Here is a 22,803-nt window from a genome sequence, read left to right on the forward strand (position 1 = left end):
TGAGGGAGAAAAAAAAACTTTTATCAGTCTGTTAGGTGGGCGGCGTGCGGTGTGTAGCGGCCATGTAATGCAAGCTCAGTGCATATGTGTCTGCTTAATCCGCATTTAAAAAAGAAAAAACTTTTTTCCTTCATATTTTACTTTGACATACATTGTTTAGACACTGCTTTTTCTAATCTGCTCTTCAAAAAGCACCAATGTAAGGGAAAAATTATTATTTTCAGTATTTAGGGAAAAAAAATATTTTTCAGTTTTTCATTCATACTTTACTGTGACACGGTCGTACAGCGTTTAGACACTGCTGTTCAAAACTGCTCTTCAAAAATCACCAATAAAGAGAAAAATATAAATTTTTCATTCATACGTTACAGTGAGATACACCCGTTGTTGTATTCCGCTTATCAATAAAAACCCATTTAGGGGGAAAAAATGTAATTGCGGCTTAGTCTGCATATTTTACTGTGAGATACACCCTTTGTATACTGTTGTTCTATTCCGCTATTCAATAAACACCCATTTCGGGAAAAATATTGAATTGCGGCCTAGTTTGTATCTGTTACTGTGAGATACACCCTTTGGATACTGTTGTTCTATTCCGCTATTCAATAAACACCCATTTAGGGGGAAAAAAAATAAATTGCGGCCTAGTCTGCATATGTTACAGCGCAACAAGGCACACAGGTCTCGCATGGAGGCCCAGTTATTGGTGGTGAAGTGGTGCTGTTCCGCAGAGCGACTCACGCGTGCGTGCTGCAGCTGAAACTCCACTATGGCTGGCCAGCATGTGCAAGGTGGAGTTTCACCTTGTAAACACATCACAAATGAGGCGGTGAGCGGGAAGGCCGAAGTTACGCTGCAGCGCTGACAGGCGAGCAGCAGCAGGGTGAGAACGCCGAAAGTGCGCACAGATGGCCTGCACTTTCTGCAGCAGCTCTGACATATCAGGGTAATTTCTAAGGAACCTCTGCACCACCAAATTCAGCTTATGCGCCAGGCAAGGGATGTGTGTCAAACCGGCTAGGCCCAGAGCTGCTACGAGATTTCGCCCATTATCGCACACCACCAGGCCGGGCTTGAGGCTCACTGGCACCAACCACCCATCGGTCTGCTGTTCAAGGCCCCTCCACAACTCCTGCGCGGTGTGTGGTTTTTACCCCAAACAGGCAAGTTTTAAAACTGCCTGCTGTCGTTTACCCCTGGCTGTGCTGAAGTTGGTGGTAAAGGTGTTACGCTGACCGGATGAGGAAACGGAGTAGGAGGAGTTAGGAACAGGAGGCAAACTAAAGCGCACTGCAATCCACGGTGGTGGAAGGACATGCGCCAAACTGCTATCCGCCTCAGGCCCAGCCGCCACTGCATTTACCCAGTGTGCTGTTAGGGAGATATAACGTTCCTGACCGTGCTTACTGGTCCACGTATCCGTAGTTAGGTGGACCTTGCCACAGATGGCATTGCGCAGTGCACACCTGATTTTGTCACCCACTTGGTTGTGCAGAGAAGGGATGGCTTGCCTGGAAAAGTAGTGGCGGCTGGGCACGACGTACTGTGGGACAGCCACCGCCATAAGGCTTTTAAAACTCTGCGTCTCCACCAGACGGAATGACAGCATTTCAAAGGCCAGGAATTTTGAAATGCTGGCATTCAGGGCCAGGGATCGCGGGTGGGTAGGGGGGTACTTCCTATTCCGCTCCAGTGTTTGGGAATTAGAAAGCTGAACGCTTCCACGGGACATTGTGGAGATGGTTGTTGGTGACCCAGGTGGTGGTGTTGCTGGCAGATCCTCTGTTTGCGGGGTGGCAAGTGCCGGTCTCACTACAGAGGTGGATGAAGAGGCAAAGACTGCAGCAGAAGACAAAGCAGGAGGAGCCAGAGACCTTTCTTGGTTTTTGAGGTGTCTACTCCACTGCAGCTCGTGCTTTGCACTTAGATGCCTGGTCATGCAGGTTGTGCTCAGGTTGAGAAGGTTTATGCCTCGCTTCAGGCTCTGATTGCACAGCGTGCAAACCACTCGTGTCCTGTCATCAGCACATTGTCTGAAGAACTGCCACTCTAGGGAACTCCTTAGAGCTGGCTTTGGTGTGCTCGGTCCCTTGCTGCGTTGGGCAGTAGCAGGCGTAGTGTCTAGGGCACGGCCGCTCCACTTTTGCACCCTGCTCCCTCTTCTGCTGTGCTGGTTGCTCTTTGCAACCACCGCCTCTTCCTCCAAACTACTCAGGTCACCTGCATGACGTTCATTCCATGTGAGGTCGAGGACCTCATCGTCCTCCACATCATCTTCCACCCAGTCTTCACCCTGCCCTCCTTGTCGGTCTCCACAATTCGGAATTCCGCAGCAGTTGGCACCTGTGTTTCGTCATCATCCGAGGCATGCTGCAATGGTCCTCCGATGTACTCATCTTGAGACATAAGTGGTTGGGCATCGGTGCACTCAATCTCTTCCACTTCTGGGGCAGGGCTAGGTGGATGGCCCTGGGAAACCATGCTAACAGAGTCATCAAAAAGAAGAAGAGACTGCTGCATGACTTGGGTCTCAGACTGCTTGGCAGATTTGCAAGAGGGTGAGGTGAAAGATTGATGGACATCGGCTGCAGGTGCCAACTCTGACCTTTCAGCAGAAGACTGGGTGGGAGACAATGTGAAGGAACTGGAGGCACTGTCAGCAACCCAATCTACTATCGCCTGTACTTGTTCTGGCCTCAACATTTGTAAAGGCGCATTAGGCCCTGCCAAATACTGCTGTAAGGTTCTGTCGCTTACTTGCAGCTGAGAAAGGTGTTTCACGTGTGAGTGTAGCTGGCACAGATCGACCACATCCTCTCCTTGCAACAGGTTCCACCAGCAGCATTACGACCCAGTACTAACATGGTGGAGCAGTATGTGTGCACACGCCTGGACATACTGAATGACGGGTCTGCCCCCTTCAACTTCTGGGTCTCCAAATTGGGCACATGGCCTGAGCTTGCCCTTTACGCCTTGGAGGTGCTGGCCTGCCCTGCAGCCAGTGTATTATCTGAACGTGTATTTAGCACGGCTGGGGGCGTTATCACAGACAAGCGCAGCCGCCTGTCCAGAGCCAATGTGGACAGGCTCAAGTTCATTAAAATTAACCAGGAATGGATCCCATAGGACTTGTCCGTACCTTGTGCAGAATAGACATGTATACCGGCCTTACCCAGCCATTGTTGTATTTGATCTTTCCAACTCTTTTGGGGTGTACCCTAATTTAAAAAGAAATAAAATTAAAAACAAAAACCAGTGTTGGCTACCTTGTCCTCCTCCACCGCCGCTTCCACCTACACCGCCACATTCACCGCCACCTCAACCTCCTACTCCATATGGGCCTCATCCTTCTCATACATCATTCAAGATTATTATTTTTTATTTTTCTGTTTTTTATGTTATTTTAAGTTATTTCCCTATCCACATTTGTTTGCAGAGCATTTGCCATGCTCTTATGAAGATTTTGCTGCCATTTGCAGCCCTCTAGCCCTTTCCATGTGTTTTTTAGAGCCATTTTAGTGCTCAAAAGTTCGGGTCACCATTGACTTCAATGAGGTTCGGGATCTGGGTAAAGTTCGGGTTAAGTCCGGGTCACGAACCCAGACTTTTTTTTCCAAGTTCGGCCAGACCCGCCTGAACCCGGACATCCAGGTGTTCGATCAACTCTACAAATAATGCTTTCAAATACTGTATATAAAAGGAAACAAGGTAAGCTCAGGCACATATTAGGTTCTACTTAGCTTCAATACTAGGCACTTTTGCACCCCTTTCTGCCCCGGCCAATTTTCAGCTTTTAGCGCTGTCGCATTTTGAATGACAATTGCACGGTCAACACTGTACCCAAATTAAGTTTTTATCAGCTTTCTTTTGGTGGATTTTAATCACTACTGGGTTTTCTATTTTTTTGCTAACGCTAACACTTTCATTTTATAGCATCAGCAGTGGGATATCAATACAAACAATAGTTATTTTTAAAAATCCAATAAAAGCTTACTTGAAAAATCTCCTTTCACATTGTGTCACGAGTGCTGCCTGTCTGTTGGGCATCTCTTTCCACAGCTTCCTTAATTCCCTGCATGCTTTGCAGCTCCTCCTCTGCAGTTTACTTTCCATTTCTAAGGACTACATATCCCAAGGCATCTTGCTTGCCCGCAAGCAGTGATTCCTCTACTGGCTTAGCCTCCTGAAACTCCTCCGCTCAGAACCTCTGTAGTTTAGAAGGCAGGCTCTATGAATTCTGTGACACAGCAGCGCCTACTCATAGGGAATAGTGAAGGCATGTCATAGAATTCAAAGTAAATGTGTGGGGACCTTCACAAACTAAGTTTACAAACTTCAAGACTTCAAGATCGATCAGACTAATAGGAATAGGCTAGAATTAATTTAAATACGATGTGGAAATTAATATATGATTTTACATTTTGACCATAGATACGTTTTAATGGAAGATGGAAATAAAAATAAGAGCATTTACTGGCTTAAATTGCAACTTGACTAAATGAGTTTTAGTGGTCAATAAAAAAATCTGAGAAAATTCCAGGACTTTCCTAGGAGGTTATACTATGGTCACCACACCCTTTAGTTCTGTTGTGTGCTAGATAGAACATCATAACAGCCATATCCAAAAGATTAACAGTGGTGAGAGAAATGCACAAGATAAAGGTTCTGATCCTGTGGCACGCAGTGAATTTCCCATTAGATGTGGTCAGTGCAACGCAGAGTGCAGGAGATAAAACCAAAAAGGAAAAATTTCAAATTAAATGTTACTAGTGTATGATCAACGTAAGAAATATGCAACCTGACAAATAATGGAAAAAGCAACACACTGCAGGACCACAAATGCTACAATATGTGTTTCAACAGAAAGTTCACAGTTAACCCTCTCTTTTCCACTTGGGTCTGATATCAGTTGTGACCACAGTGACAGATGGCTTGGGGACACCTCACTTGTTATGCAGGCAAGATTGGTATTACAAGTAAATTGCTCCAATTAAGAATTTTACATAATGCAAGGATGCAGAAATATGTGCAACCACCAGGAATTGGAGAAACCTGTAGGGACATACACTATTGTGACATCACTAGAACAAAATATATAGATATTTTTGTACATATCACTGGCCATCAGTCTTTCCGGGAGGTTTCCACATAGAGGCATGGCAAAATCAAATAAAGGTTATGCATGGTAACTGTAGCAAATTAGCCTATTTACTGATCGATCTCCAATCTTACTGTAGAAGTCAGGTTCTATAGTATACTGGGCAAAGTTGTAACCGGTTTCCTCCAGGTACTCCCCCTTTCCTACCACACTCCACAGACATGCTGTTAAGTTAAATGGCTCCAGTTGAAATCGGCCCTAGTATGTGTATGTATGAATGTGAGTTAGGGACCTTAGACTGTAAGTTACTTAAGGCGGAGCTTCCCCTTGTCTGCCCCCCCCCCCCTCTGCTGCCACATTTGGCACCTTTTTGGGGAGAGCGGGTACCTGGTTTTGAGTTTGCAGCGGCGAAGTGAGCCAGAAGTTAGGGCCCCTCCTCTCTCCCCCCGAAGCTGGCCTTTTTACAGGGCGCAGCGCGATTCGCTTTCGGTTTTGAAGCCGCAAGGTCTTAGACAAGATGGTGGCGCCAGCACCTGAGAGCCGATTCCAGAAACGGCTCAGGGTGAGGACACCGCTGGATGCCTGGACAGGTAAGTGCCCTAATAATAAAAGACAGCAGCTACAGGATTTGTAGCTGCTGACTTTTATTTTTGGAGGGGGGGGGGAGCAGAACGTTGCTTTAAGGGCAGGAACTGATGTGAATGTTCAATATATGTAAAGCGCTGCATACATTGGCAGAGCTATACAAGTACCTGTAATAAATATTAATTAAGCAGAATTAAACTCCACTATTTTTTTTTTTAATACAATGACCCCTAAGAGCTTTATGCCATAATATAAAGCGCTGCCTACATTGACAGCGCTATGTTATTACCTGTAAGAAATAAATAAAATCTTGCTCTCTGACATTGTGTATGCCATTGAAATGGCTGCATCCCTTTGTAAAGGTTGCCTGACCACCATGGAAGCTTGTTAAGCAGTAGGGAACCTGAGGGATAATCTCTTCTAAAGCTTCCATCCCTCCAGGAGAGCAAAGCAGGACACAAAATATAACCAGCCGTATGTATGTCCTTGTTCTTCAGACCGAGCTCTCAATACACAGATTTGCAGCAAGCGTGTATTTAACAAAGAATAAGACTACCCAAGATAAATGATATGTCAAAATATACAGACCATATCATTGGAGTACACATCTTCCCAGGCTCAGTGCAATTCAAGCTACGCCCCACCTTTATTCCCTACTGCATTGTCACTGCTGCAGAATGCTGCACGCCGAGAAGAATCGTATGAATCAGCACTCTTACAAACATGACCCAGAATGTATGCGTTAGGCTTCCAGCTTTTAATTTGCTATTGCAAAGGTTTAGGTTGAAAGCTAGCAGTGTACTTTTCACAAAGCAGAGAGGAGGAGAAAGGTGGGGGCAAAAGGACAGATATTTTAGCTTAACATCAAATATGTCTAAATTTATGTTGTAAGGTAAAACTCAGCTGATGATATGCTTTATTCCCACTGGATGACATCCTGTACAGTCAAAAGGGAGCAACATAGATAAGCCAGTTAATCATTATGTATACAGGTCCATCTCATAAATTTGGAATATCATCAAAAGGTTAACTTATTTCAGTAATTCAATTACATAGTTACATAGTAGTTGAGGTTGAATAAAGACAACAGTCCATTCGGTTCAACCTGTGCAGGTGTGTGTGTGTCAGTGACGTGATCATTTCCCATAACCCTTAATGTTGTGATCTGTGAGATGAATGTCCAAGAGTCTTTTAAAAGTAGCCATACTCCCCACAGCTATCACCAATAGTGGAAGAGAGTTCCACATTCTCACCGCCCTTACAGTGAAGAACCCCTTTCGCAGCTTAAGGGTAAACTGCCACTCCTCTAATCTCATTGTGTGGCCATGTGTCCTCTTGCACTCTTTGAGACCAAATATTTTTTTCCTATGCTGGGATCACCATTGAGGTATTTGTAAATTGCTATTATGTCCCCTCTCAGGCGTCTACTCTCGAGGGAGAATAAATTAAGCACATGTAACCACTCCTCGTAATTAAGGTCCTCCAATCCCCTAATTAGTTTAGTTGCCCTTCTTTGGACTCTCTCCAGTTGAAGCACATCCCTTCTGAGGATTGGCGACCAGAACTGGACAGAGTACTCCAGATGTGGGCGGACCAGGGTTTCTATAAAGTGGTAGGATTATAGCTTTATCTCTGGAATATAAATATCCTTTCCTTATGCATGCTAATATTCTGCCAGCTTTGGCAGCTGCAGCTTGACATTGCATGCTATTGCTTAATAATTCAAAAAGTGAAACTCATATTTTATACACAGTATTCTACAAAAGTGAGTACACCCTTCATATTTTTGAAAATATTTTATTATATCTTTTCATGTGACAACACTGAAGAAAAGACACTTTGCTACAATGTAAAGTAGTGAGTGTACAGCTTGTATAACAGTGTAAAGGTGCTGTCCCCTCAAAAAAACTCAACACACAGCCATTAATGTCTAAACCGCTGGCAACAAAAGTGAGTACACCCCTAACTGAAAATGTCCAAATTGGGTCCAATTAGCCATTTTCCCTCCCTGGTGTCATGTGACTCATTAGTGTTACAAGGTCTCAGGTGTGAATGGGGAACAGGTGTTTTAAAGTTTGGTGTTATCGCTCTCACTCACGAAGTTCAACATGGCACTTCATGGCAAAGAACTCTGAGGATCTGAGAAACCAGGTATTGGTATTTTTGGCAGTGTGGGCAGGTGCCAAGTCCTGCTGGAGAATGAAATAAGCATCTTCATAAAGCTGGTCAGTAGAGGGAAGCATGCTCTAGAATTTCCTGGTAGAGGGCTGCGCTGACTTTGGACTTGATAAAACACAGTGGACCAACACCAGCAGATGACATGACTCCCCAAATCATCACGGACTCTGGAAAATGTTCAGTTTAATTTGGAAATTAAGGTCCCAGAGTCTGGAGGAAGAGTAGAGAGGCACAGAATCCAAGTTGCATAAAGTCCAGTGTGAAGATTCCACAGTCCGTTAGGATTTGGGGAACCATGTCATCTGCTGGTGTTGGGCAACTTTTATCTGGTCCGAAGTAAACGCAGCTCTCTATTAGGAAATTCTAGAGAGCTTCATGCTTCCCTCTGCTGACCAGCTTTATGGAGATGCTGATCTTATTCTCCAGCAGGACCTGGCACCTGCCCACACTGCCAAAAGTACCAATACCTGGTTTAATAATCATGGTATCACTGTGCTTGATTGGCTAGCAAACTCACCTGCCCTAAACTCCATAGAGAATCTATTCGGTATTTGTGACGGTACTAGCCGTCACTATGGGTGACGGATCACCCTGTCCCTGGATTGTAAACCCCTTTGTGTCATTTTCTTATGAGTTTGGGACATTGCATTTTATTTTCCCTTTATTCATCCTCTGAACAACCGACTCATGGCATTGAGTTAATGTAATGTAATGTTACAACCCATCCCCCCCCCCCTCCTGTTTCTGTGTCTAAGTGTGTGGATTCATGGCAGACAATGGTCTGAGTTGGAGACATCTCTCCGCAGGGGGTGTGTATTAAGACTGCCTGTTTCAAATGTACAAATGTTCAGTTCTCATTGGTTGGTTCCCTTCCCCCCCTTCTGTGGAAAGGCTAAGGGGAGTTTCCCTAACTGTATGTAAAACTGTTGTCTTGGAATGTAATAAACAGTTTAAGCTCTGCATGTTTAACCCTCAACACCTGTGTGGATTGTCTCGTGATTGAGGGGTTACGGGCTGGATATGGCTTCTCTGCAGGCTGTGGGTGCGTTTGGAGGACAGGAGACACAGTTTCGGCGGATGTGCCCAGCTGGGGTACAAAGATCCGTTACATTGGTTGGCAGCGGTGGGATGTCTCCTGCAGTCCAGGACATCCAAACCACCACCAGGATTCAAGATCTGGGCAGCTGCCGAGGAGTGATACGGGGACCAGCCAGCATGAGAGCGGAGTTCGGGAGGAGGCTGCAAGGCATGCGGAAGCACCATCGGGGACCAGCGACAGAGCACACCAGGCTCGGCTGGGAGGATGTGATCCGCCGGCAACTCTGGCATGAGGCGCTAAGCCACGAGCGGCACCATCAGGGGAAGATCCTTCCCTCCTCCACAGAGATGTACCGGAAGCAGTACCGTGCGCGAGAGGTGTTCCTGAGGGAACGACCGCGAGATGAAGGGAAGACAGAGCTCGGAAGATTGGTCCAGGAGGAAATGAGGCTGGACGCCAGCTACAGAGCCCTCCGGTGGTTCGCGGCTCAACTGTGGCCAGGTACAGCAGATGGCAGCCCAACAGAAGGCGTTGGCTATGGCGGCGTGGGGCTGCTCCATCAAAAAATGTACGGAGACCCAGACTTTGGGAGCGATGAGGAGTGGCGGCTGGAACACATTCTGGATTTCCGAGATGAGGTGCTGGACCTCCCCGACGAGGCGTGTGACCTGGAGGAATTGGAGTTCCTGGTTGAGCAGGAATGGGAGCTCGAGATTGCCTACAAGCGGCTGTTTGACGGTGATCAGCAGCCTGGCATGGCTCCCGTTGCCTGGGACTGTCCGAGAGAAATAGCAGACAGTCATGAAGATGAGAAGCAAATGGGGCCAGGGGTGACCCTGCGTTTTCCCGTACTAACTGCAATGGAAGAAGCAGCGATGATACAGAGGGCACTGCGAGCGCTAGAATGCCGGAACGCACCGGAGGTCCACCAGGCAGCGAGACAAGCTAATAGCATGAAGGTCTCAGAAGGGGGAGTTAAGACAGGCGCTGGAAGGCTGGGAAATGGTTATCAGCAGCAAGTCCAGAGTATCTCATCTGGTGCCCCAGCAGAAGCATTGGCTACAGGGCAGAGTGCCCCTGGCATCTGCCCAGCATCAGAAAAAGAGTTGGATCCGGAGAGTCTGAGAGAGGATCTGCGTGAGCTGTTTTCCCAACAGCAGATACCCCCACCGGGAGTAGAGGAAGCAATTCTCCCTCCCCAACAATTGGACACTACCCCAGTGTTTATCCCCCCAGCAGAAGCGCTGGGTACGGGGCAGAGTGCCGCTGGCCTCTGCCCACCCTCAGAGGTAGATCCATGGAGTCCGAGGGGTGACCTCAGTGAGCCGTTTCCCCAGCACTTGGACACTACCCCAGTGGTTATCCCCCCAGCAGAAGCGCTGGCTACGGGGCAGAGTGCCGCTGGCCTCTGCCCACCCTCAGAGGTAGATCCAGGGAGTCCGAGGGGTGACCTCAGTGAGCCGTTTCCCCAGCACTTGGACACTACCCCAGTGTTTATCGCCCCAGCAGAAGTGCTGGCTACAGGGCAGAGTGCCCCTGGCATCTGCCCAGCATCAGAAAAAGAGTTGGATCCGGAGAGTCTGAGAGAGGATCTGCGTGAGCTGTTTTCCCAACAGCAGATACCCCCACCGGGAGTAGAGGAAGCAATTCTCCCTCCCCAACAATTGGACACTACCCCAGTGTTTATCCCCCCAGCAGAAGCGCTGGGTACGGGGCAGAGTGCCGCTGGCCTCTGCCCACCCTCAGAGGTAGATCCATGGAGTCCGAGGGGTGACCTCAGTGAGCCGTTTCCCCAGCACTTGGACACTACCCCAGTGGTTATCCCCCCAGCAGAAGCGCTGGCTACGGGGCAGAGTGCCGCTGGCCTCTGCCCACCCTCAGAGGTAGATCCAGGGAGTCCGAGGGGTGACCTCAGTGAGCCGTTTCCCCAGCACTTGGACACTACCCCAGTGTTTATCGCCCCAGCAGAAGTGCTGGCTACAGGGCAGAGTGCCCCTGGCATCTGCCCAGCATCAGAAAAAGAGTTGGATCCGGAGAGTTTGAGAGAGGATCTGCGTGAGTTGTTTTCCCAACAGCAGATACCCCCACCGGGAGTAGAGGAAGCAATTCTCCCTCCCCAACAATTGGACACTACCCCAGTGTTTATCCCCCCAGCAGAAGCGCTGGCTACGGGGCAGAGTGCCGCTGGCCTCTGCCCACCCTCAGCGTTAGATCCAGGGAGTCCGAGGGGTGACCTCAGTGAGCCGTTTCCCCAGCACTTGGACACTACCCCAGTGTTTATCGCCCCAGCAGAAGTGCTGGCTACAGGGCAGAGTGCCCCTGGCATCTGCCCAGCATCAGAAAAAGAGTTGGATCCGGAGAGTCTGAGAGAGGATCTGCGTGAGCTGTTTTCCCAACAGCAGATATCCCCACCGGGAGTAGAGGAAGCAATTCTCCCTCCCCAACAATTGGACACTACCCCAATGTTCATCCCCCCAGCAGAAGCGCTGGCTACGGGGCAGAGTGCCGCTGGCCTCTGCCCACCCTCAGAGTTAGATCCAGGGAGTCCGAGGGATGCCCTCAGTGAGCCGTTTCCCCAGCACTTGGACACTACCCCAGTGGTTATCCCCCCAGCAGAAGCGCTGGCTACGGGGCAGAGTGCCGCTGGCCTCTGCCCACCCTCAGAGGTAGATCCAGGGAGTCCGAGGGGTGACCTCAGTGAGCCGTTTCCCCAGCACTTGGACACTACCCCAGTGTTTATCGCCCCAGCAGAAGTGCTGGCTACAGGGCAGAGTGCCCCTGGCATCTGCCCAACATCAGAAAAAGAGTTGGATCCGGAGAGTCTGAGAGAGGATCTGCGTGAGCTGTTTTCCCAACAGCAGATATCCCCACCGGGAGTAGAGGAAGCAATTCTCCCTCCCCAGCAATTGGACACTACCCCAATGTTCATCCCCCCAGCAGAAGCGCTGGCTACAGGACAGAGCGCTGATGGTCTCTGCCCAGCATCAGAACCAGAGATGAAGAATCCGGGAGACAGTCCCTCCAAGATACCTTCTCAGCGGCTCGTAACTACACCAGGAGAAAAGCAAGTACCTTTTTCTCCCCAAATGCATAGCCCTACCAGCCTACATTCCCTACCAGCGGAAGCGCTGGCATCAGGGCAGAGAATTATTCAGCTCCCCCCAATATCTGCAACCCAGCCCTGGATCAGAGGAGTGCAGACAGCTGTTCCCACTCTGCAGCGGCTGTTTTTATTCATGGGAGACCCTATGTGCGGTTTTGCTCCCCAGCGCCAGAGTCGTACTTTTACTTTTCCTGGTTGCCTGGGGTGGAAGTTTGTGACTAACGCAGGTCCAGACCATTTGAGGGTCAGGAACCTCGTTAGCCTGTTTTTAAAAGGGGAGAAATGTGACAGAACCCACTGTCACTGTGTGTTTTGGAGGGGACTGTGCGCAAGCCTCCTACCGACAGACTATGGGCCAGAAGATACTGGAGTTTGGCGCTGCAGCCTTTTGACTTTACCATCCACTACTGCCCTGGGAAGCAACGCCGACGAATTATCCAGGCAAACAGACATTGACTCTTTTTGGGATTTGTTACCCGACTAATTCAGGCACAGACCAGTTGGAGGTCTAGTACCTGGATTAGTCTACCTTTGGGGGGGAAGAGATGTGACGGTACTAGCCGTCACTATGGGTGACGGATCACCCTGTCCCTGGATTGTAAACCCCTTTGTGTCATTTTCTTATGAGTTTGGGACATTGCATTTTATTTTCCCTTTATTCATCCTCTGAACAACTGACTCATGGCATTGAGTTAATGTAATGTAATGTTACAACCCATCCCCCCCCCCCCTCCTGTTTCTGTGTCTAAGTGTGTGGATTCATGGCAGACAATGGTCTGAGTTGGAGACATCTCTCCGCAGGGGGTGTGTATTAAGACTGCCTGTTTCAAATGTACAAATGTTCAGTTCTCATTGGTTGGTTCCCTTCCCCCCCTTCTGTGGAAAGGCTAAGGGGAGTTTCCCTAACTGTATGTAAAACTGTTGTCTTGGAATGTAATAAACAGTTTAAGCTCTGCATGTTTAACCCTCAACACCTGTGTGGATTGTCTCGTGATTGAGGGGTTACGGGCTGGATATGGCTTCTCTGCAGGCTGTGGGTGCGTTTGGAGGACAGGAGACACAGTTTCGGCGGATGTGCCCAGCTGGGGTACAAAGATCCGTTACAGTATTGTTAAAAGGAAGATGAGGAACACCAGACAAAACAATGCAGATGAGCTGAAAGCCACTATCAAAGCAACCTGGGCTTGCATAACACCTCAGCAGTGCCACAGGCTGATCGCCTCCATGCCATGCCGCATTGTTGCAGTAAGTCATGAAAAGGAGTCCCGCCCAAGTATTGAGTGCATACTATACTGTACATGGACAAACTTTTCAGTAAGCCAACATTTCTTTATTAAAATACTTTTTTTTTTTTATTGGTCTTATGTAATGCACTACTTTTCTGAGATACTGAATTTTGGGGTTTGGGTTTTCACTAACTGTAAGCCATAATCATCAAAAACAAAGAAATGCTTGATATACTGTATATTACTCTGTGTGTAACGCATCTATATTAAATAGGAGTTTCACTTTTTGAATAGAATTACTGAAATAAATTAACTTTTGAGGATATTCTAATTTTATGAGATGCACCTGTATATAGATATTTAAGAAGCTACGCATGCAGGAGACACTATAGATGTGTTTGGTCTCATTTTGTGTTCTTGCTACAGTGTGAGACTGTATGAATATGTATACACCATACCATATAATGCCCAACTGAATAAGGAAAGCGTAACTCCACTTTTGTTGAGAAAAAAAAATATTCCCCTCTGGGCGATCTATGTACATTGCAAGGATTTTAACAAACTGTTACAGATTCCTACCCTTTATTATTCTGAAGAAATCACTATTTGTTCCTCCGTGTCCCTGTGCTGAGTGGTTTCATAATTATCAACCAGCTTCTGCAGAATCTGGGCACTAATGAGGAAATTGGCAGGGTCTGCATCCTTTGGACTTTAGACGTGATTTCCTATTGGGAGTATCTTACCAAAAATTACATTTTTGTTGCAGGGGATGCCAAAAATCTGACTTGTATCTTAGTACAGACTTCTGGGAAATTCAGTAAGCCAATCACACAAGCAGGAAATTATTTTTCCGGGGGTCACAACTGCATATGCTAAATATTTGTTTTATTATTTGCTATATTTTTTCCCCATGAAAGTGAAGTTACCCTTTAAAATTTAGGGTTCTTTTTTGGAATTAGCAGACCAAAATTCAAGACACAAGCAGCAAAAAACAAAAAAAAAAACAACTGATTTATGCCCCATACACACGTGCAGATTATCTGCAGACTTACCAAAACCATATAATATGAGGTCAAACCTAAACACTTTCAATTTGTATGCAATCCGGCAGGCCCTTGCACTACATAGAAAAGGTAAGTCTGCAGACAAAAGTCTGCAGATAATCTGCACGTGTGTACGGGGCATTACTCTGTTTGAGAACTGCCTGAACTACCTACCTCCAAACCATCAATCCCCCGCCCCCCCACCCCACTGCCATCACATAATGTAAAACTTCTCTGCAGCCTTCCGCTTGGATTTTGGACTGCCATTTCACTACTAAATCACAGTAAAGCCAGCCATACATGGATTGAAATTTGGCCAGTTTTGACCTGAATTTTGATCCCTGTATGGGCAGGAGGATTGTACCCAAGTCCATCCATCGGTCGACATGGGTACAACAAGTCCGTCAGAATTTTTTAGCATACGGTTACTGCCAGCGGTTATAGCCATTGTTATCTGCTGGCCAAGAATGCTCCCCGCCAGCCACTCCAACCCCCCCCCCCCGCCCCAGAGGCGGAATGCAATAGCGCAGCATGATTCCCCCATCAACGCTGACTGTGGTAATGGAGTAATAGAGCAAGGTGGTGTGAGGTGCTGTGAGGTGGTGCGAGGGGAAGCTCTCCCCCCTCCCTGCAATCTTTTGGGACACGTCACAGGTCCCAGAAGATTGCTCGACCAATGGGGAGGCGCTGCGCAGTATGCACCCGGCTGTGAAGCAGCAAGCTGTCACAACCGGGTGCCCACACTTGCAATGCCGGCGTCCCAGGAAGGAGAGGGAAAGAAGCAAGGGTTCGAGCAGCCGCTTCGCTGGACCATGGGACAGGGGAGTGTGTGTTTATTAAAAGCCAGCAGTTACACTTTTTGTAGCTGCTGACTTTTAATAAAAACAACAACGAGTCGAACTCACATTTTATATCTTAGCAGACTATGGAATGTATCATGTGGCTTTGGTTTAAGTGTTCAATGGGTCCTTAATGTGCACATATTAGTATACTGAAGTTGCTATAATAACCAATTCCAGCAATTAATCACAAAAAAGAACTTACCTAAATTTAAAAAGACCAGCTGAGTTTGTATTGCAGGACATATCTTTACAAGGAATGGAATGGCTATATAGATGCCAACTAGTGCAATAAGAAACATTCGTAACCGGGACCACAAGCCATAGCGCCTTTAAAGAAAGAAAAAAAAAAAAAAAGGAGAACAGCATGAATAAGATGAACTACCAATTGTTCACAATCAGATGCTAAAAATTGCTTTCTAGCTTTTTTTTTTTTTTTTTTTTTACTTCATTTGGGTGGAATTATTTTTTTTTTAAACAAATCTATTTTTAATAGTAGAATTGAATTTAATACAATATATATGGGGCTTACAATATCTCAAACATTCAGCCAGCATGCTGACGGCACCATCTCCCACACATTTAATTTACTAATGGGAGAACCGCCGAATCAGTATGTAAAAAAATTATCAAGAAAATATAGCACTGCAAGCAAGTTAATACCTTCAACCAAATATAACAAAAAAAAAAAATAGTACACTTTGCAATAATATCATAAAGGGACTACTGAGTACAAATAAATGATAGTTCTTATTTCAAAACCAAGCAGCAATGAATTCACCAAACTTTTTCCAGAAATTAAGATAAAATCCATTCTACTAACATTTTCTGTTACATGAAACGAGTGCCAACATGGAGCTGTAGCCCAAAGCAACGAGGTTCACTGCTACATTCAAAATATTAAACCTGACTTAATGCTCTGGGCAAGTTTTGCTCCAGTGTATAAACCTTCATTGGCTATCAAATCTTTCAGGGGGATTCCTAAACAGGAAGTCAGCTTTTTGCAGCAAAATACGCTCTTCCATAATCAAAGTTCAGACATATTCCTTGCTAATACAGGTCTGAATGTCATATATATATATATATATATATATATATATATATATATATATATATATATATATATATATATATATATATATATATATATATATATACACACACACACATGTAATTCATACAAACCCAATATTTCTAGTGATTTAATAAAAGACAGATAATAAAATGACTGCTGTCATGCTTCCTCAGGGCATAAGAAAGATGCAGTTATTTTATGCGTTGTCAGGTGTGCTTTTTTTAGGCATCTAATCTATAAATTCCTAACTACGATGTGAAGGTGACACAACATGCTGACAGTGCTCGGCAATGACTGTGGATGTGACACCGGCCATTACAAATAGATGATTGTGTGATATCATTTGTCACCTCAGAAGTAGGACATACCAACCACATGACACGAGTAAAGAATATTAGCCTAGGCAGAAATGCCATCATAGTTAGAAATCACATTAATCTAGAATACCTCCACCACGAGATTGTAAGATCCATGGCAACACTGACAGTTTCCTTATTTGTATAGAGAAACTATGCAAACAAGAGTCATGATAATATTCGTACAGGGGAAGTGGCAATGCATGGGTATACTAAGGAGCCAGATTTTATAAACTTAATTTGCCCACATGGATAGTTTATAAAATGCAGGTGTACTTCTCCATATCCCTATACATTAGAAATGTTATTTCTGATCATTTGGTTTAAAGCAGATATAAAACTATAAGAACTTATACTAAAGCCTCATGCACACACAGCTCACCTGCTAGGAGAAAAGCAGTGTTAAAAACGCACCTAAAGCCGCGTTTTTTTAAAATGAGTTTGTTTAGACACGTTCAGGCTCAAGCGTTTGAGCGTTTATTTATTTTATTGGCCAAAATAGTAATTTATTCTGGCGATTATTTTAATGGACAATTGCACGGTCCTAAATAAAATTGATGTCCTTTTTTTCCCTACAAATAGAGCTTTCTTTTGGTGGTATTTGATCACCTGTGTGATTTTTATTTTTTGTGCTATAAACAAAAAATAGAGCCAATTCTGAAAAAACTAAAAACATTTTTCACATTCTGCTATATAACATTCCATAAGTGTGAGCCTAGGGGAGTTTTTTCTAACTGTATGGGGGGAGGGTCTTGTGAAATGATCATAGAGAACCCGTGATCTTGTATAGAAGGATCACAGGCGCTCTGTGATCATTTCAGAGAGAAGAACAGTCTGCTGTGTTTACAACAGCTGACCGTTGTTCTCTGTCAGCGGGGAGCGATCGCAGAACACTGGCGGCAATCGGTGCCTGATGGGGGCGGGCACGTGCTCGCCCCCAGGACCGCTCCTGCGAACCGGCGTACAGGTACAATTCCTGCAGCTGAGCCAGCCTGTGGCAGTATATATGAAGCGGGTGGTCGGCAAGCGGTTAAGCACGTTTACACAGGTTTAGGCACGTCAGACTTTTTCCTCTCCCGAATGTGATTTTGGTGCGTTCAGTTCTCTACCCCTAAATGCTCCTGCCTCTAAAGGCATAGGTGTACAAGGACACATAGGCTAACATAAAGCGGTGTTTAAGGGCAGGGAAAAAAAAGTCACACACACCTGTAAAATGGCTGTTTTTTTAGCTGCAGTGTGCATGAGGCCTTAAAGGTATAGTTTCACTGCATTTTTTTAAGATTCTGCAAAACGTAAAAGGAAAAAAAAAAGCCTTGGTCAAAAATGATAATGTGTCTATATGTGTGCAAACACTAAAACACACCAGTTTCATGTCAAATGTTATGAACAATGTTGTAGGCTCCTGTTTGTGTTCATGCAAGTCAATGAGAAGGCTGAATAACATGCCAGAAAATGCCCATCCAACTATTTTTTTGTTGTTTCTAATATTTCAAGTACTTTGCTTTGGCTTTCAAATCAAAGCAAAGCTGTTACAGTATAGCTATGGCAATGAAAGCATTAATCATAGAAATCACTCGATCAGTATCCATTCAGTAGTTACAGATCAAGTCTCCAGCTCCCTCCACAGTCATACCTTTTTAACCCTAATGACATCATCACTGGCTCCCTGTGCTCCTCTAACCAACGCAGTCAGATTATAGTGGGTGGGAGAGGTAGGCACATTGCTTCCTGAAAGCATCTCAGCTCCCTGATTTAGTGCCCTCTCAAGTGCTCTTAGCCCTGGTTCTAGCTGGTTTCTGGCAGGTATAGTTTAAAGGCCAACTCCAGGCAACTAAAAAATGATCCCTTGCAGTGGCGCTGTACCCACACGGAAAGGGTTCATTGCTCATTTTGTCTAAGGGAGAAGAGAAACAGTTTTTCTTGCCTGATCCTCCACTCCCCCCGGGGGCAGTGCTCCCCCACAATCTGGCGGTGAACTGTCACTCACATCCTCATATGCAGAGCAGGAAAATGGACCCTGCTCTGGTCTTGTCCAAACACAATACAGTAAAACCTTGGTTTGAGAGTAACTTGGTTTGAGAGTGCTTTGCAAGACAAGCACATTTTTTAAATAAATTTTGACTTGATATACAAGTAGCGTCATGTATAAAAAAAGAAGAGAGGAGCCTCTAAAGTGTAGCAATATGGTTACATTTAATGAAGGTTCAACATTTAGCAAATCACATGGTTGATGATTAAAATAGGCTTATCCAAGTATGAAGACATCAGGGGTAAAGCTGTCCACATAGACCATCTTCTGCACAGCCATCTTCATCATCCCTTCCCCGCTGCACTCCACGAGTGATTCAAAGCCTCGCTTTCAGATCACTCTACTGCAGGCTATTCTTCCCGGTCACGATTGCAGACAGTGGTGAGAGTCGGTGGTTCAGAAGATGCTCTATGTGGACAGCTTTACCCCGGATGCCTGCATACTTGGATGTGCCTATTTTAATCATCAACCATGTGAGTTGCTAAATGTTGAACCTTCATTAAATGTAACCATATTGCTACACTCATCTCTCTTATATTCTGTAGCTCTGCTAGATTTTGCTTCTAATCCCCCTGGGAAGGCTGCGTATTGTGGATGGGCATTTAATGGTTACACAACCTATCACATTGCTATAATCTTTGTATATACACTATAAACTGAAGGACTTGTGGAACAAATCATCTGAGTTTCCATTATTTCTTATGGGGAAATTTGCTTTGATATAAGAGTGCTTTGGATTACAAGCATGTTTCCAGAACAAATTATGCTCGCAATCCAAGATTTTACTGTATTCCCCATGCACGTGTACTAGAAACTGGCTGTTCAGTAGTGCTAGGTGCTCTAATGAGCATAGGCTGGAAACCGTGGATGATCAAAGTAAAGAAATGTCATCAGCACCCCAAAGATTCCCCAAGAAATATATGAAGACTATTCCTGGCCTGTTTGATTCTGAACATGTTCATTGAAAGCGCTAATCACATTGACCTCTGTTCCATGTTCTTCAATGTCAGAGACGGAGAGTCTGTCACTGGTGGTCTCTTCCTATTGTCTGTGTATTAAGGTGTGATGTGTTTTCTGTTAAGCCTGTCGGTCCCATTGTTAATTGTTAATGAACTCACATATTGTTTCTGTCCAGATGGCTAGATAATTAGTTCAGGTTAATTCTATTTCTGTATACAATTTAATATGCATAGGATATTGTAATCAGGCACGTGACCTGGTAGGGTAATGTGATCAGGAGGGGGATGTCCTCATGTGTGTATAAATTGTGTGAGACTGTTCAATAAAGAAGTTGGTTCCAGAACTTATACAAGCTAAGTTGTCGGCTAGTTTTTTTATGGGGGAGGATAGAATATTTGATATCTATGTTCAAGACTGGAGGAAGAGGTATACTGACTGAAGACCACAAACACAGTGTGGGTCGCGGTTCCTTTACACACACCAAACTGAGCATGTGCAGAGTGCCCCCAGGGCTCTGTGCTATCAGGAGATAGATTGAGAGCAGTGGAAGAAGGGGAGGATCAGAGAAGATAGGATCAAACAGCCTTTTTACACAATGTAAAGGATTAACCCCTAAGGTTCCACAGTGAATATAACAAGCATGCTTTGCTGCATATACAGACTGATTTTACTGTTGTGGGTATGGTAACATTTTAATCCTTGTAGTGCAGGAAAAGCCCCTCGACAAGGGATCATTTTTCATTTGCTTGTGGGGGGGGGGCAAAGTTTTATGAAAGGCTGTTTCCTGTGAAGCTAAGCAGTGGAGGCTTGATGGTTAAGGGACAAGGCTAGGACAATCATCATAAAAGGATAATTCTCTCTACCAAAGGGAAGAGGAAGAACTTATAAATGGTTGCTGAGATGCTCTCTAAATCTTTAACTGACGCTTCAGATTTTCATCACCCCCTATAGTACCATTATCACTCATTCCTTATACCTGACACTACGCTTTTGCCAACATACTCATGTGACAAGTAGTCATTGCATAAAAAAACTATATTAGCAAACTTGTTTTTCCTTTACTAGAAACAGCACAGATTTCATTCTAATTATTTGCTCATGACAGTACCATAAATAACAGATTAAATGATCACATTCATTGTTAACCTAAAATGTTTCTCAACTTTATCATGAAGACAACCCGTGTTGATAAGCAATGTAGTTCATGGATAAAGCTGCATAAGCTCATCCGCTTTGTTTCTAATATAAAGCAAGTTGTAGAATTTAATCTGCAGGAAAATAGGCCAACTCATTTAACCATCCCGTTTTAAACCCTGTGTCCACCAATCATGAGAGTTTGACCAGACCCTGCTGGTTTTATGGGTTAATGAATACTGCATTAGGGCAATTCCTTTGCTCCAGAACCACAATGGAGACCCAACTAATTTTATTTTTCTTCAATACTCCCATACAGATGTAACCAGAACAAGTATCCCCACTGAACATTTTCTCAATTACTGTTCCAGGGACAACTCAAAAATTGTACAATTTCAGTCACTTTCAGCTCCACTAACAGTGCTCAAGACTAACAGAGAGGTTAATCTATCTATCATGGCCAAAGACAACACGGACAGATGTTCCATTATCCATTTCCTACTAATGAAAATAAATAAAATAGGCTGTACATACTAAAGTTATCTATCCAGTTCAATTTGCAGTGAGCTAGGAGTTCCTAAGACTGCCAAAAACCTCAACTATGCGGGTGATCTGTACAACACAGTGGGAATTATTTACTAAAGCTGGTAAGTGCAAAATTAGGCTTAGGCAAAGAATCAGCTTTTAACCTTTAGTTTATTCAATTAAGCTTTGGCCATAAAACTTTGAAGCCGATTGGTTTCTATGCAGAAGTGAGCCTGATTTTGCACTCTTTAGCTTTAGTAAATAAACCCCAGTGTGCAGTCAACCCCTGCAAGAGTCTTAGTGCCGGTTCACACTTATGCAATGCGGGAAGGCTGTGAAGTGTATGGCTAAACTCGCACCGCACAGCCGATCGCATGTCATGAAGGAGCAGTGCGCTCCGACATTACATGCGATCGCCGCAGCCGCACTAGTGTGAACCGGCACTTAGGGCCCATTCACACCAGCAGCATGAATTACTATGCAGCCATTGGTGTGCATTGTGAAGGAGTGGTGAGATGCGTCGTAATGAAGCATTGCACACCTTTTTTTTTTTTAAACTTTATTGAAATGTCACAAAATTACATTTCATTCATCTGTATACATTGCAACACGCTGTACTGTAAAAAAAAGTATAGCATGCCCTACTTTTTTCCAGGTATACCACCACAGCACAGTGGTGTGAACTGAACTAATAAGACTTAGGGAAACTTGCCTTGTCGATGTGTTAGGCGTATAGTGTCAGTGGGTCCCTATTTTGGTGACATACTTTCAATGAGTCTTAAAGTGGAGTTCCACCCTATTTTTATACTTACCTCCATCTTCTCGCTCCGGGTCACCTGAAAAACAAATGGATAATCGCATATTTTTTTTTTTTTACTTACCTCGTAGCGAAGAAAATATACTTACCTTACTTCCTTCTTCCTCCTTCCTCGGCCGCGGCCCGTCGTCACTTCCTGGCTCTGCAATGATTCCTGGGAGCTGGACGTCATAGCTCCCAGGAATCATTGCGCCTGCACCGGCCCCGACGTCAGTTCCGGGTCGCGCGCGTCATCCCCTTCTAAACAGCTTCTGGGCATGCCCAGAAGCTGTGGAGGGATGACGCGCGCGACCCGGAAGTGACCTCGGGGCCGGCGCAGAGCATCGTGGGACCAAAGAAGGCGGAAGAAGACGCCGAAGAGGACGCGCTGGCTTCAAGCTGCCCACATCTGAGATGGCAGCGCTGGACAAGACGTTTGCAAGGTAAGTATTTGTCCTAACAGGTAAGTGCAACCCGGGACAGATCAGAGGCTAGCCATTGTGGAATGCACTAGCCCTGACTGTCCCGGGGGTATTAAAAAAAAAAAAAAAAAATCCAGGGTGGAACTCCGCTTTAAGCTTTAAAGTGCTTGTAAAGTCTGTTTTTTTTTTTTTTTTTTAACAAACATACCTACCTGCTCTGTGAAGTGGTTTTGCACAGAGCAGACCAGATCCTCCTCTTCTCAGGTCCCTCTTTGCTGCTCCTGGCTCCTCCCTCCTATCGAGTACCTCCACAGCAAGCCTGAGCTGCAGCTCCATGTGTCCAAAATGTCGGCCGGGGTCTTCTGATTCCTACGGTATAAGTCTCTAAGCTGTGA

The 22,803-nt window shown here is 45.3% G+C and overlaps 1 protein-coding gene across 3 annotated transcripts in view; it reads right to left on the reverse strand.

Moving 5' to 3' along the window:
* The window catches only part of ABHD12 (abhydrolase domain containing 12, lysophospholipase), a gene marked incomplete at its 3' end in the record, with an annotated part of 217,729 nt that overhangs the window by 90,103 nt on the left and 104,823 nt on the right, over positions 1 to 22,803 (reverse strand). For all 3 annotated transcript variants that reach the window (XM_082252068.1, XM_082252069.1, XM_082252070.1), the window contains exon 2: positions 15,317 to 15,441. In XM_082252068.1, the coding sequence (XP_082108194.1) occupies positions 15,317 to 15,441 (125 nt within the window). The remainder of the gene's footprint in view (positions 1 to 15,316; positions 15,442 to 22,803) is intronic.

Source organism: Pelophylax lessonae (assembly GCF_965119305.1).
Source record: "Pelophylax lessonae genome assembly, chromosome: 3".
Lineage (NCBI taxonomy): Eukaryota > Metazoa > Chordata > Amphibia > Anura > Ranidae > Pelophylax > Pelophylax lessonae.